This window comes from Tiliqua scincoides, chromosome 10, assembly GCF_035046505.1.
Source record: "Tiliqua scincoides isolate rTilSci1 chromosome 10, rTilSci1.hap2, whole genome shotgun sequence".
Lineage (NCBI taxonomy): Eukaryota > Metazoa > Chordata > Lepidosauria > Squamata > Scincidae > Tiliqua > Tiliqua scincoides.
The window spans coordinates 9,531,418-9,545,646 of NC_089830.1; the positions used below are offsets into that span (position 1 = coordinate 9,531,418).

Genomic DNA, 14,229 nt, shown 5'->3' on the forward strand with positions numbered 1-14,229 from the left:
CACCTGGATTAAAACCTCAGATAACAATTGTAGTGCACAGGAAATCATATAAGATAGCCCAGGGGTCGGCAACCTGCTGCTCTAGAGCCGCATGTGGCTCTTTCAGCTGTCTGCTGCGGCTCCTCCAGGTGAAAGTGGCAAAGAGTGTGACAGGAGGCACCTGTGCTGGGAGGGCAGGCTGCTTCCCTCCGCCCCCTGCCTTCCTCTCCCTTCACCCCCACTTGCCCCGCATTGGTTTCCCTTTTCAATTTTGCCCGCTCTGTAGGCTTAAGCTCCCTGTTTTTCCCTTCCCCAACTCTCCAGCAGGACGCCCTCCTCCTCAGCCATTTCGAGCCCTTGCAGCCAGCCTTTCCCTGAGCAGGTCCCCACTCAGTGCAAGGAGAGACTTAGAGATGGCAGAGAAATTAAATGAGTTCTTTGCATCTGTCTTCACGGCAGAAGACCTCGGGCAGATACCACTACCCGAACGGCCCCTCCTAACCGAGGAGTTAAGTCAGATAGAGGTTAAAAGAGAAGATGTTTCAGACCTCATTGATAAATTAAAGATCAATAAGTCACCGGGCCCTGATGGCATACACCCAAGGGTTATTAAGGAATTGAAGAATGAAGTTGCAGATCTCTTGACTAAGGTATGCAACTTGTCCCTCAAAACGGCCATGGTGCCAGAAGATTGGAGGATAGCAAATGTCACGCCTATTTTTAAAAAGGGAAAGAGGGGGGACCCGGGAAACTATAGGCCGGTCAGCCTAACATCCATACTAGGTAAGATGGTGGAATGCCTCATCAAAGATAGGATCTCAAAACACATAGACGAACAGGCCTTGCTGAGGGAGAGTCAGCATGGCTTCTGTAAGGGTAAGTCTTGCCTCACCAACCTTATAGAATTCTTTGAAAAGGTCAACAGGCATGTGGATGCGGGAGAACCCGTGGACATTATATATCTGGACTTTCAGAAGGCGTTTGACACGGTCCCTCACCAAAGGCTACTGAAAAAACTCCACAGTCAGGGAATTAGAGGACAGGTCCTCTCGTGGATTGAGAACTGGTTGGAGGCCAGGAAGCAGAGAGTGGGTGTCAATGGGCAATTTTCACAATGGAGAGAGGTAAAAAGCGGTGTGCCCCAAGGATCTGTCCTGGGACCGGTGCTTTTCAACCTCTTCATAAATGACCTGGAGACAGGGTTGAGCAGTGAAGTGGCTAAGTTTGCAGACGACACCAAACTTTTCCGAGTGGTAAAGACCAGAAGTGATTGTGAGGAGCTCCAGAAGGATCTCTCCAGACTGGCAGAATGGGCAGCAAAATGGCAGATGCGCTTCAATGTCAGTAAGTGTAAAGTCATGCACATTGGGGCAAAAAATCAAAACTTTAGATATAGGCTGATGGGTTCTGAGCTGTGTGTGACAGATCAGGAGAGAGATCTTGGGGTGGTGGTGGACAGGTCGATGAAAGTGTCGACCCAATGTGCGGTGGCAGTGAAGAAGGCCAATTCTATGCTTGGGATCATTAGGAAGGGTATTGAGAACAAAACGGTTAGTATTATAATGCCGTTGTACAAATCGATGGTAAGGCCACACCTGGAGTATTGTGTCCAGTTCTGGTCGCCGCATCTCAAAAAAGACATAGTGGAAATGGAAAAGGTGCAAAAGAGAGCGACTAAGATGATTACGGGGCTGGGGCACCTTCCTTATGAGGAAAGGCTACGGCGTTTGGGCCTCTTCAGCCTAGAAAAGAGACGCTTGAGGGGGGACATGATTGAGACATACAAAATTATGCAGGGGATGGACAGAGTGGATAGGGAGATGCTCTTTACACTCTCACATAATACCAGAACCAGGGGACATCCACTAAAATTGAGTGTTGGGCGGGTTAGGACAGACAAAAGAAAATATTTCTTTACTCAGCGCGTGGTCGGTCTGTGGAACTCCTTGCCACAGGATGTGGTGCTGGCGTCTAGCCTAGACGCCTTTAAAAGGGGATTGGACGAGTTTCTGGAGGAAAAATCCATTATGGGGTACAAGCCATGATGTGTATGCGCAACCTCCTGATTTTAGGAATGGGTTAAGTCAGAATGCCAGATGTAGGGGAGAGCACCAGGATGAGGTCTCTTGTTATCTGGTGTGCTCCCTGGGGCATTTGGTGGGCCGCTGTGAGATACAGGAAGCTGGACTAGATGGGCCTATGGCCTGATCCAGTGGGGCTGTTCTTATGTTCTTATGAGAGGCTTTTCCTCCACAGTAGAGGAGACATCCTCTGTGTCTACTCAGTAGTAAGCCCCATTACAGTGGATGAAGCTTGCTCCCAGGAAAGGGTGCTTGGGATTGCAGCCTTGAAACCTGGTCAAGGCCAAGCACAAGGACGGGTAAGTGGGAGCCCGTGAAGGTCTGTTCCAGAGTAAGCCCCAATGTAGTCCCTGGGCTACTCCCAGGAAGGTGTGGAGGGCTGCAGCCTCAGCCCCCTCCTGTGCAGGTCTACTCACAAGTAGTCAGTGAGGCTTCCTCCCAGGAAAGTGTGCAGAGGACTGCAGCCTGAGGGAGGGAGGGAGGGAGGGAGGGCAGGCAGGGCAGAAGCTGGCCTGTGGTTCCCCCCCTTCCCCCTTCTCTTCCCCACCTCTGGAGTCTGTGTCCTTTTTTCCTTCTAGCAGGGTGCCTCTGGAAGGTGGGGGGAGTTCTTTAGTATCCATGTAAGATAAGCAGATGTCATAACCACCATATGTATTGGAATCCTGGAAGATCTGGTGAGGAGGTAGATGTGGTGTCAGCAGTGGCCCCTTTAAGGGTAAGCCCTGGGCATCCAGCAGCGTGTGCTGCACAGCTGCAGCCACTTGAAGGCAATAGGGCCCTCAGGGATATAAGGAGCACCTGAGGAAGGGGGTGTGGGTTGTAGAAGGAGTGCAGGTTGGAGGGGAGGGCCGGCCTGGCCTTATTAACTTTGACTTAGATACTCTGACTGATTTGACTGACTTACTTTGGAATCTGATCTTGGACTGTGACTTGGCTTACTGACTTTGGACTCTGCCCTGGATGCTCTGACTGACTTTGTGACTAAGGGACTGCTGGAGACACTGGAGTTTGAAGTGTGGCTGCTGTGCCCAAGACCTGCTGAGGACCCAGGGTCTGCTGTAGTGGTGGGAGGCTGCTGGCAGGAGAGAGGACCTCTGCAGGTTGAACAGTGGAGCTACCCTGGAGGTGGGGTCCAGCAGGACTACAGGGCAGAACCAGGGTCATTTGTTGGGGGAAAGAAGGGGAGCTAATTTGCTTAAAGTGGGCCTAATTCTCCAGGCAGAGAATGGCCTTGGAATCAGGCAAAACACCATAGAGGACCAGGCGTCTGAAAACACAGGACAAGAATGTATGTCAAAACTAACTAAAAGCTACAAGAGGGGGCTACATTATAAAAATGGGACCTATAAGAGCATAAAGGTAAAAAAAAACTATATATGCAGTATTATCTTCATTTTAGATGTCAGAAGGGTTTTGTGGCTCCTGAGGTTTCTTTTCCTCCGGAAAATGGGTCCAAATGGCTCTTTGAGTGCTTAAGGTTGCCGACCCCTGAGATAGCCATTTAGGGTGGCTGCAGCCATTGCTTGCTTGCCTCAGGGAGTGGGGGAAGCAGAACCCAGAAGGCTGCCTGATGCTGTCTTGGGTTCGCTGCTTCTGTGTTACAAAAAATCCCCAAGCCCTTATCATGTTTGCTTCTGTGCTGTTGTCAAGTCCTGTACTTTCAACAGCGTGTAAAGAGAAAGGGAAATGATTTGTTTCTCACTTGACCCCTCACAATCTACTGTGGACGTACCCCTCACAATCTACTCACAATCCCCTCACAATCCAGGGATTGTACCCCTCACAATCTACCCCTCACAATCTACTGCATTGGGTGGCCTCATGCACGGGCCAGCAGACTCCGGGGTCTACAGCTTGACATTTTGGGGTGAGAGGGTCCTATGGGTACACTGGAGACAAGGGGATGGGGGAAATCACTCCAGGGCAGCCAGAACCTACAGTCAGGTAGCCTCATTCCTTTAAAGCAGGCGTTGGCAACCTTTTCAAGCAACGGGGCCAGAAGTTTGGAGATGATGTAATAACTGAACTTCCAGGTTGCTGCGCTCACTCAAGTGGCTGTGCAGAGCTTGCTTGAGTCACAGAATTTGGTCTGTGGGCTGCAGGTTGCCCTGCTTTAAAGTCATAGAATCAGAGTTGGGGAATAGAAGATGATCTAATCCACCCCCCTGGCTCGAGTAGGAAATTCTTCTAGAGCAAGGGGTGTCCAAAGTTTTTGGCAGGAGGGCCACATCATCTCTCTGACACTGTGTTGGGGGCTGGGGGGAAAATAATTAATTTACATTTAAAATTTGAATAAATTTACACAAGTTTACATAAATTAATATACTAGAGGTGGAACTTATATGAATGAATGAAGGTCTTGCAATAGGTCAAGGCCTATAAAAGGCCTTGCACAAAGCAAGGCTGGTCTTTTCTTTGCTGCCGCTGCTGCATCACAGACGTAAAACAGCAAGCAGTGGAGGGAGCCCTCATCCCACAGCTAACTCGAGAGGTCAAACAGTCACCCTCACGCTGAGAGCAGTTGCGTCAGGCCAGTGCTGGCTCCAGCAAGTTTCCGGAGGACCAGAGGCTCATTGGAGGCTGGGGTCTCCCTGAGGGCTGCACTGGGAGTCCAAGGGCCGCAAGTGGCCCCAGGACTGGAGTTTGGGCACCCCTGTTCTAGAGCATTCGCCAGCAGGTGCTTGTCAAGCCTCTGCTTGAAGATCTCCGGTGAGGGAGAATCCAGCACCTCCCTTTGCAATCTATTCCACTGCTGAATTGCCCTGACCGTCAAGAGTTTCTTCCTGATGTCCAACTGGAATATCTTCTCTTGCATTGTACCCATTGGATCTAGTTCCAAAATAGTGTTTAAAAAAATAAACAAAAATAGAAAAACCCCAGGGGTATTTTAAAAAAACAACAATAAATCCAAACCTGTAAATGGTTACCAAGTTTAAAAACAATTGCTTAATACTTGTCAAAAACCCTGGCCTCTGAGCGGCCCGCTTGGAGGCAGGCTGTGCACCATGGCCTTTCCCAGTTTGAAGAGACACTTTGCCAACAGTCTGAGGCTAAGAGGCAAAGAAAGAAGGCCCATAGCCAGGGAGACAGACCAGGGACAAACTGCACTTGCTCCCGGTGTGGAAGGGATTGTCACTCCCGAATTGGCCTTTTCAGCCACACTAGACGCTGTGCCAGAACCACCTTTCAGAGCGCGATACCATAGTCTTTCGAGACTGAAGGTTGTCAATACATATACATCCTAGTGCCTTTGCAGCCATTGGAAGGAACACTGAAAGGGAGGAGATTTACAAATCCTTTGGAAAGAAATGGGTAAGATTATGGCTGGCTGCATTTCCATTCCTGCCTGCTCCTCAATAAAAAAGCTGGAAAATCTAAAATGAACACTGAACAGTCTGGGGAGGCCAACCTTTGGAGTTAGGGATTTTTGGTTTGTCTGTCCAACATACTCACAGTGTCTTGAAAAGTGAAGAGTGGACCCTGCACCTGGCAAAGGTCAAGCCCATCTCCCTGCAATGTGGACTGGAGCTGGAGCAGATCCTGGGTCAGCTGCTTCCGGCTGGGGGTGCGGATGTAGGTTTTGAGACAGGACACCAGCTGAGAGATGTGGTCCAAAGACAATGGGCTTTGAGGGAAAAAGGAAGATGGCCAGGCCTGGAGGGAACAGACACAGGCATGGAAAAAAAATCTTGTAATGTGTTTGTAGCAGTTTGTAGCATGACCCCGCCCACAGACACTGATAGCTATCACTGCCACTGGGGCTTCAAGGGTTTGCTGAGGGACCCTTAGTAGTGCCCAACCTGGCTGACCCCTGATGGCCCCCAAAACTGCTCCCCCACCACAGCTTCCCCAGGAGGGCCTCAGGGATTTTCTCTAGATCTGAACTGCAGAGAAGACTGCAAATGTCAGACAATGCTGGGTGTTGTGATCTTGTGAACCCAGAAAGATGCCACCTGGGAGAATTCAGACATTTTGTTCATGCTCCTCTTATCCACACAGACAGGGCCAGGAAAAAGACAGGCCTCTCAGTCTGGAACTGCAGTCATGCAGCCAGCTCCAAAGCCCCTCTTACCTGGCCCTGGGCTTTGTGTATGGCTGCTGCAATGCTGGGCAGTTCCTCCGTCAGGACCTTGTGCAGGGTGGACCTCCGCTCATTATCCTTCTTCAGCAAGAACAAGCCGCCACTCTCCTCGTGGAAGGAAGAGGAGAGGTTGAGGTCAACACTGGTCAGTTCCTCAGGGGTCCTGTGTAGACACATTGAGGACTGGATAACCCAGGGGCAATAACGGCTGAGGGAATCCAAGCTGACCCACCACCACTTCTGCTCAGGGACAGCAGAGTCAAAACATGCATTCCAACATTGGACAGGCTGAGTTAATATAAAGCAGGGCAGGGTGAGAAGGCACTGAGACTGCCCATTCCCTAAACTGCCTGGCTTTGCTCACAAACCCTCCCTGGACCCTTTTTTCTCTCACTGTCAGTCTTTGAGACCACCAGGGTAGAGGATAAAGGGAGTTGCAAGCAAAACATTAAAGAAATCAAAGGTTTTAGCATTCAATCTCACCTGCCGTTTCACTTTAAAGTGCTTCCCACTCTAGTCCACCACTTCCTCAGAATCATAGAGTTGGAAGGGGTCCACAAGGTCATCTAGTCCAACCCACTGTCTGTAGCAGGAAATCCTCCTAGAGCATCTCCTGTAGGTACCTGCCAAACCTTTGCTTGAAGATCTCTAGTGAGGAAGAACCTACCACATCCCCTGGCAATCTGTTCCACTACCGAACCACCCTGACCAACAAGAACTTCTTCCTGATGCCCAGCTGGAATCTCCTCTCTTGCAGTTTGTGCCCAGTGAACTTAGTTCTACTCTCAGAGGCAGCTGAGAACAAATGTGTTCCTTCTTCCATATGACAGCCCTTCAGGTATCTGAAGAGTGCTATCACATCCCCTCTCAGCCTTCCATTCTCCAGGCTAAACACACCAAATTCTCTCAACCTTTCCTCATAGGGCTTGTACGCTAATTTTCTGATCATCCTTGTTGCTCTCCTCTCCACCTGCTCCAGTTTGGTTGCATCTTTCTTAAAGTGAAATGCCCAGAATTGGACATAGTGCTCTAGGTGAGGTCTGACCAACTTGGAGTAAAGCAGAACCACAACTTCCCATGACTTGGAAGCTAGTTTCCTCCCCTCCATACTTCCAATTCAAGAAGTAGGAGAAGCAGAGGCCAGCACATCACCATTTAAGAAGGGGGGGAGGACAGCATTTGGAACACACTGGGAGGTCTGGGGTTGCACCTGCACGCATGGTGTCTAAGGTTTTTGAAATTAATGGACAATCAAAATAACTGTCTTGAATTCGTAATTAAATTTCTTAAACGCACCCAGAATTTTGGATTTTTTTTTTTTTAAAACCTGTATCAGAACTTTAAAAGTCTTGCAGTGGAACTAAGAAGTACCTTATGTGACTTTTACTATTTTCTTTTTTCTTTTTTTTAATTATAGCTGTGGAAAAAATTTCCCCATTTTTTAACCAGGGTGGAGTGGATATAATCCCAGTTTTGTTTTGTTAAGTTAAAATTTCTTTTCCCAGATTCCAGATCATTGAGGTAGAGCACTTGACATGAAGCTTGATGAAAAATCTGCTAAAGAACAGATATCTTGAAATATGAGGGGCCTCGGTGGTCCTGAATTACAAGTTCTATAGTTTTCCCTACAGCATACTATAAATTAATTACGACAGAAAATCATCTTCCAAGCTTGCCTGAAAGATAGTTATTACCTTCTCTCCCATGAGATGCAAGCATCATCTATCTTCTTTACATGCAATATTTTGAAAAAAATATATCTTATGGAAGTGATACAAGGCAGTCAGCAGGTGGCACTCAAACCCTGCCTTATTTTTCTGATGCTGCATAGACAAGTGTAAAAGCAGGCCTGGCTTATTTTGCTTTCAGGTCACAAGAGAGGGGGACAACTATACTCCGCCCTTTGCTGTCTCTTTCATCCCAAATAATGTGCTTTTCATGTTTAAAATTCTGTTTTCATGTTTCCAGACTATGTACGTGTGGTGGGGTGGGGTGGAGTGGGGGAGACCGATGAGCCTGGTAGCTGAAGCCATCTCTCACATGTGTGTAAACCAATGGGCTCTCACATCTCTCACATGGGCTGTAAACCAATTAGAGTTAGACCAATGTTTCTTAATGTTTCTCCTCTGCTGTACCACTTCACATGGTCCACCTATTCAGTCTCAAAAGACTATGGTATAAGCCCACAGCACCTGGTATTCCCAGGCGGTCTGTACTAACCAGGTCTGACCCTGCTTAGCTTCTGAGATCAGACAAGATCAGGCATGTGCAGGGTAACAGTTGCTGCTCTATTTGAAGTACCACCGGAAGTAACTAGCAATGACATCATCAGCAGTTACTTCTGGGTTGGGAGACTCAGGGTGGGCAGGAGGGCTTTTTCAAGCAGGGAAAAGCAAGCTTTGGAGCTCTACCCGCCAAGCCAAGCCTCCTACCCCGATTGTTGTGTCATGTTCCTGGTTTCACTGCCAGGCAGCAGGTGTCCAGGGGTCCCAGGAGTACCACCAGACACCACCTCAAGTACTACTGGTGGTACTGGTACCACTGGTTGACAAACACTGAACTAGACCAACCGCTCCCAATTGGCCCTATGCCGGGGTAACTTTTCAAAGGTAATCTACACATTTTGCCTGCAATCTTATACACTCTTTCCTGGGACTAAGCCCCATTGAACACAACGGGACTTCTGAGTAGGTGTGCATAGGATTGTCCTGTTTATTTGTAGGCTTCCATGAATGCAATTTTATATTAAAATGTGCTTAGGTCCATTTGCTCCATTAACTCACATCCACTTTTTAAGCACACATTTTGATTGCTTTCCAACCTACCATAGAGATATAAAAGTCTATAATAAATTGTACTGATAACTCTAATGTTCTAAAGACCTTGGCTGTGAACCTGGAGCCCTGCAAAGAATGTTTCCAATTGGGCCCTGCAGCTCTTGATCTTGTCTGTTCTTGGAAGCTAAGCAGGGTCAGGCCTGGTTAGTACTTGGATGGGAGACCGCCTGGGAATACCAGTGGCTGTAGGCTTATACCATAGTCTTTCGAGACTGAAGGTTGCCAACCACCACCTGCAGCTCCTAAGGCTGGCCCTGCATATGTGGACCAGAACAATTTTGAAATAGCTGCTACAGACCTCCTCTTAGTTATTTCCAAGGAGAGGACTGAAGGCGGAACTGATGACAGTTCGGTCACAGGCAACCAAAGGAGCAGAAGTAGTGCACGTCACTGTGAACACAAGACTCTCCCCCCCCCCGAATTTCTCAGAAGATGAGGTTGCAGACTGTGCCCTCCTTGCTTACCAGCTAGGGAAAAGAAGAGGACATCAGAAAGGCAGCCACTTCACATGGGTCTGTGTATGTGCAAACGCCATAGAAACTATATTTATGTTTATGATTTGTTCTGTTATCCCTGGTGAGACTCGCTTTCTTGAGCTGTCAAATCTGCATGCACTTTTAATTCTTGCTTTCTGCTCATGACACAGAACTGTGGTCTGGGTCGTGTTACATTGATGACTGGATATAATGTATAGAACACGTTGCTTGGTGGCAGGGAACTTGTACACACAAGATAATAGCTGTATAATTTAAATGAACCTTTTTCACAGACTCCGCTCAGAGTCCCAAGATCTGGCCCAAGATCTCCTGCAGGCTAAGTTGGCATGCCAAATGCTGCCCCCCCTTACCTGATGATGTGCCAGCCTCTGCTCCTCCCACTCTCCAATGTTAGTAGGAGAGACATGTTGTCTTCCTGGGGTAAAAACCAGGGATCTGTTGGAGAGCTTGCTGGGTGTTATCAGGCTCGATTACTATTACCCATTCCTCTCAATGCACATGGGAATAAACACCACTGCCAGGCACAGCCTTGAACAAAACATAAAGGACCACAAGGATCTTGGCTGGAACATGAAAGACTTTGGATGAACCCTTCTGCATTACAAGCCCTGCCAGGCAGTCACACAGTTGAACCATCCTGGATATATACTCAAATAAGTGGTCTCCTCCATCCCCACCTGGCCCAGGTCTTACCTTAAGTAGTTGGATCTCTGGGTCGCCTCAGCAGAACTTGGAGCTAGTAAGCTGTTCTCGGTCTGTGTCCTCAAGGACTGAAAGGATGAGAAGCGGGTTCTGGGCTCACCAGCGCCCTCTGTTGAAATTGACCTTTCAGGTGTGTTTTCAGAGGTTGCCTCTCTTCCTGCTTCACTTGCCACTATTGAGCTCCTAGTTTTCTTTCTACTGGGGGCCTTCAGGAATGGCTCCTGAAGCAAAGCAGTTGCAGTGGCCCGCTTGTCTGGATCAGCTTCGAAACAGCTTAAGATGAAGGCCTTGGCTTCGTCCGACATGGATTCGGGCACTTCCGGGTGTATCTTGAACATGCCCACCTGCACAGAGACACAGGACTGGTGGTAGCATGCAACAGACTGTCCAGGCAAGTCTAGCTGCCCATTCATTCTGGGGCATCTGCAGATCTGCCTTGTCAGTTTCTTTGGGCCTTCTCAGCGGGGAAGGATACTAACTCCAGGGCAGACATCTTCATTTGCCTGCAAAACTAGGGAATGAATGGAGGAAGTGGCCACCTGGGAAGAGGTTAATGAGATTCATGCCACTTGGAATGATTTCTGGAATAGGACTACACCACAATCCCTCTCTCTACTCTCATTTGTGTGCCATCTCTCATATGCCATCAGGCAGCCTAATCCTATGTATGTCTACTCAGAAGTAAGTCCCATTTGAATCAATGGGGCTTACTCCCAGAAAAGTGTGTATAGGATTGGGCTGTTAGTCTCCTTAGGTCTGGAATGGCCTTTCCTTATTAAACAAGTCATTGCCTCTTCTCTTGAAGGTGTTCCACTATTTTCAATAGTGAAACATTTTCTGGGTCACCCCTCTCCCTTCCCCCATGCTAACTCCTTTGATGTCACTAAATTCCCACACTACTCATTGGTAGTTTTCAACCTTTTCCATCTCACGGCACACTGACAAGGCACTAAAATTTTCAGGGCACATCATAATTTTTTTTTTGACAATTGACAAGATACACCATTCTGCCGGTAGGGGGCTCACATCCCCCAATGACCCTACTAACAAATGACTCTCCTGCAAACTCTTGCGACACACCTACAGACCATTTGTGGTACACAGGTTGAAAATCGGTAGGTTAATTCATGCCCTTTTCTCCCAACTTCCATTGTTTGCACATATTCAGTGACTTCACACACAATCATATACTGGAAGAAATATTTTAGAGGACATGACATCAGAATATTTATTATGTTTATATGCTGCCTTTCTTCCATTATGAAACAAAAAGACAGCATGCATGGGGTTCCAAAGCCGTCACCCATCCAGGTGCTGACCAGACTAAGACCTGCTTAGCTTCAGCAAAGTAGCTGTATTAATTATATTCAGACTATGCCCTGGCAATAATATACTTTCTCTGCTTTGTAATATGAAAAAATATTAGAATGAGATGGTACTGAGGCCCAATTTATGCTAATAATCGTTCTTAAATTTTATAATGAATTGTGCCTATTTTGATTGGAAGTGTAGGCCTGCAAGATCATGTCAAATGAGGAAGTTCATGAATTGTGCCTCCTTTTGTCGCATCCACTAAGTGCTAAAGATCCCTGGAGCCAATTGTAGAGGATCTGCTCCTTTCCCCGCACAACTTGCTAAAATCATCCTAGGTAGACACTGGCATGACCAGCAAACTAGAAACATCAATTCGCCCGCTTGTTGGTCATTTGCAGAAGGCTGGACAACCCAGACATCCCCCAGGTGCTCTCCCTGGCCCCACAAAGGCACCGGTCCCAGCTTCACCTTGAACATGGCGGCCTGTGGGCTGCCCAGCTCGAAGAAAGGGGGCTTTCCCGTTGCCATCTCTATGATGGTGCAACCCAGGGACCAGATGTCAGCTGGCTTGCCATAGCCACGGGGTCCCTGATCAATGATTTCAGGGGCCATGTATTGCAGGGTGCCTGCAAAAGGAAAGAAGGAAGGGAGCCAGAATGAGTCATGGGAGCCACACCTCACCCCCTGCTAACTCCAGGTGAAACAGATTCCCCCCACACTTCCTTTCCTTATTATTTGCATTTATTTATTGGTTGACACCCTGAATTTAACATAATTATTAATTATTCTAATTATTCTTTAATCCCTTATCTCTGATCCAGAGGCCTTCATTTACTTGCTTGCTGTCAATTATTATTTATATAACGCTTTACAGTAAAAAAAAAAGTTCATAAAGCAGTTTACAGAAAAAAATCAAATAAATAATGGCTCCCTGTCCCAAAAGGGTTCACAGTCTAAAAAGATGCAGAAGAACACCAGCAAACAGCCACTAGAAAAGACACTGTGCTGGGATGAAAAGGGACAGTTATTCTCCCCCTGCTAAATATAAGAAGAGCATCACTTGAAAAAAGTGTCTCTTATCAGGAAAGAGAAAACTCCCTCTGACCCGACACCTCCCAATGCATCATGCTTTACCTGTGAAAGTCTCAGTGCTGGGGTTGATTCCAGCCAACCTCTTGGAAGTACCGAAGTCCGAAATTTTTAATACACCACTGTATGTGTTGATCAAGACGTTATCTCCCTGTAGATCCCAGAAAGACAAGTCACGACTTTGGAGAGCCACATGGAACTCAAGAAAAGTGGGCTTCACCCACCTCCAGAGCCACAGTCAAGCAGGGACGCTACCCAAAAGCCAAAAAACCCAGGAGGAGGATCAAAATCTCAGGATGGTGCTTAGAAGTGGAAATACATTGTGGCCTAGCGTGTTTTGAAAACAAACCTTCTTTAGAGGGACTGTGAGTAGATAGCATACAAGCTCAATCCACACTAAAGGCGCAGATGAATCAAATATAAAGCCTTATGGTGGAAAATATTAATCAGTCAAAATATAAAACTTATCACCATATCCATATTTAGCACCCACATTCCTAAACACTTAATGTTTATATTTATTGACTCATCTCCACAATGAGCATTTGCTTTAATTTTTCTTTTTATGCCATTTATTTAGTGTGCCCCTGAAGCAGATGGTTTCTGCAACATGCAAAACATCCTGGTTTGAAATAAATCTCCATTTCTGAGCACCAGCCTAAGGTCTTGCCGCTCCTCCTACCCCAGACCCAGCAGTGCTGTTCAGAACAAGCAAGCAGGCCAACTCAGGGTAGTTCTCACCTTGATATCCCTGTGGACAATCTGGTTGTCATGCAGATACCTTAAGCCCTCTAGGATTTGCTTGGTGTAAAAAACAATGGTTGTCTCATTGTCCTTTAGAGGACCCCACATGGAGCGCAGAAGGGAGGAGAGGCTTCCTATATGGTAAAGGCATTTTTTAAAACTATGCCTGACATTTATTTCTTGCAACATGGAACTCAAGGCAGTCTAACAATATTTACAATCTGGATAGTGTTCTTTGAGTGTGCAAAGCTCTTCACATGTAGTTCCTTGACATCACCTTTACAACAAACCTGTAAGGCAGCGGTTCCCAAACATACCACAAGCCGTGGTGCCCTCAGAATCCGAAGTGAATGGCAGTGACACAAACACACGCCACGCAATGACATCACCAGCCACTCACTTCTGGGTTCAAAGGTTGTCTCAAACCTCCCAATACCTATAAGGGCAGGCAAGGAGGGCCTTTCACAGCACATGGGTTTTTGAAGCTCTGTCTGCTGTGCTGAGTCTCCTGTCACTGTCTGGAGGCTCATACTGCAGTCTCCATGCCAGGGCAGTGGGCAGCCTGCGATGCCCTAGAAGGTTTTTTGTGACATGCCAGGTCAGGAAGAGAGAGCAACTTGCCTAAGGCCACCAAGTGAATCCATGGCAGAGGCAAAGTTCAAACTAGAGAAGTATCAATTCACAGCTCAGTTTCTTAGTGACTATTCTACAGCTCCTCTCATGCAGTACATGAGGTTCCCAGGGGTTCACCCTTCTAGGCACTGACCAGATTTAGACCCACTTAGCTTCAGCAACATAAACGTATCTGGTGCCCTCAGACCATTCCCAAGACACTACAACAGAAGGATGACCAACTGGTGACCTGGAAGCTAATTTGGCCCCATAAGCCAGTTTTTATAGCCATC

General features: G+C 47.4%; 1 protein-coding gene across 5 annotated transcripts in view; it reads right to left on the reverse strand.

Annotated features, from left to right (window-relative positions):
* The window catches only part of MAP3K6 (mitogen-activated protein kinase kinase kinase 6), a 67,376-nt gene that overhangs the window by 8,666 nt on the left and 44,481 nt on the right, over positions 1-14,229 (reverse strand). For all 5 annotated transcript variants that reach the window (XM_066638979.1, XM_066638978.1, XM_066638983.1 and 2 more), the window contains 6 exons: positions 13,322-13,458; positions 12,626-12,731; positions 11,960-12,117; positions 10,169-10,521; positions 6,133-6,304; positions 5,514-5,714 (listed from right to left, as the gene is read on the reverse strand). In XM_066638979.1, the coding sequence (XP_066495076.1) occupies positions 5,514-5,714; positions 6,133-6,304; positions 10,169-10,521; positions 11,960-12,117; positions 12,626-12,731; positions 13,322-13,458 (1,127 nt within the window). The remainder of the gene's footprint in view (positions 1-5,513; positions 5,715-6,132; positions 6,305-10,168; positions 10,522-11,959; positions 12,118-12,625; positions 12,732-13,321; positions 13,459-14,229) is intronic.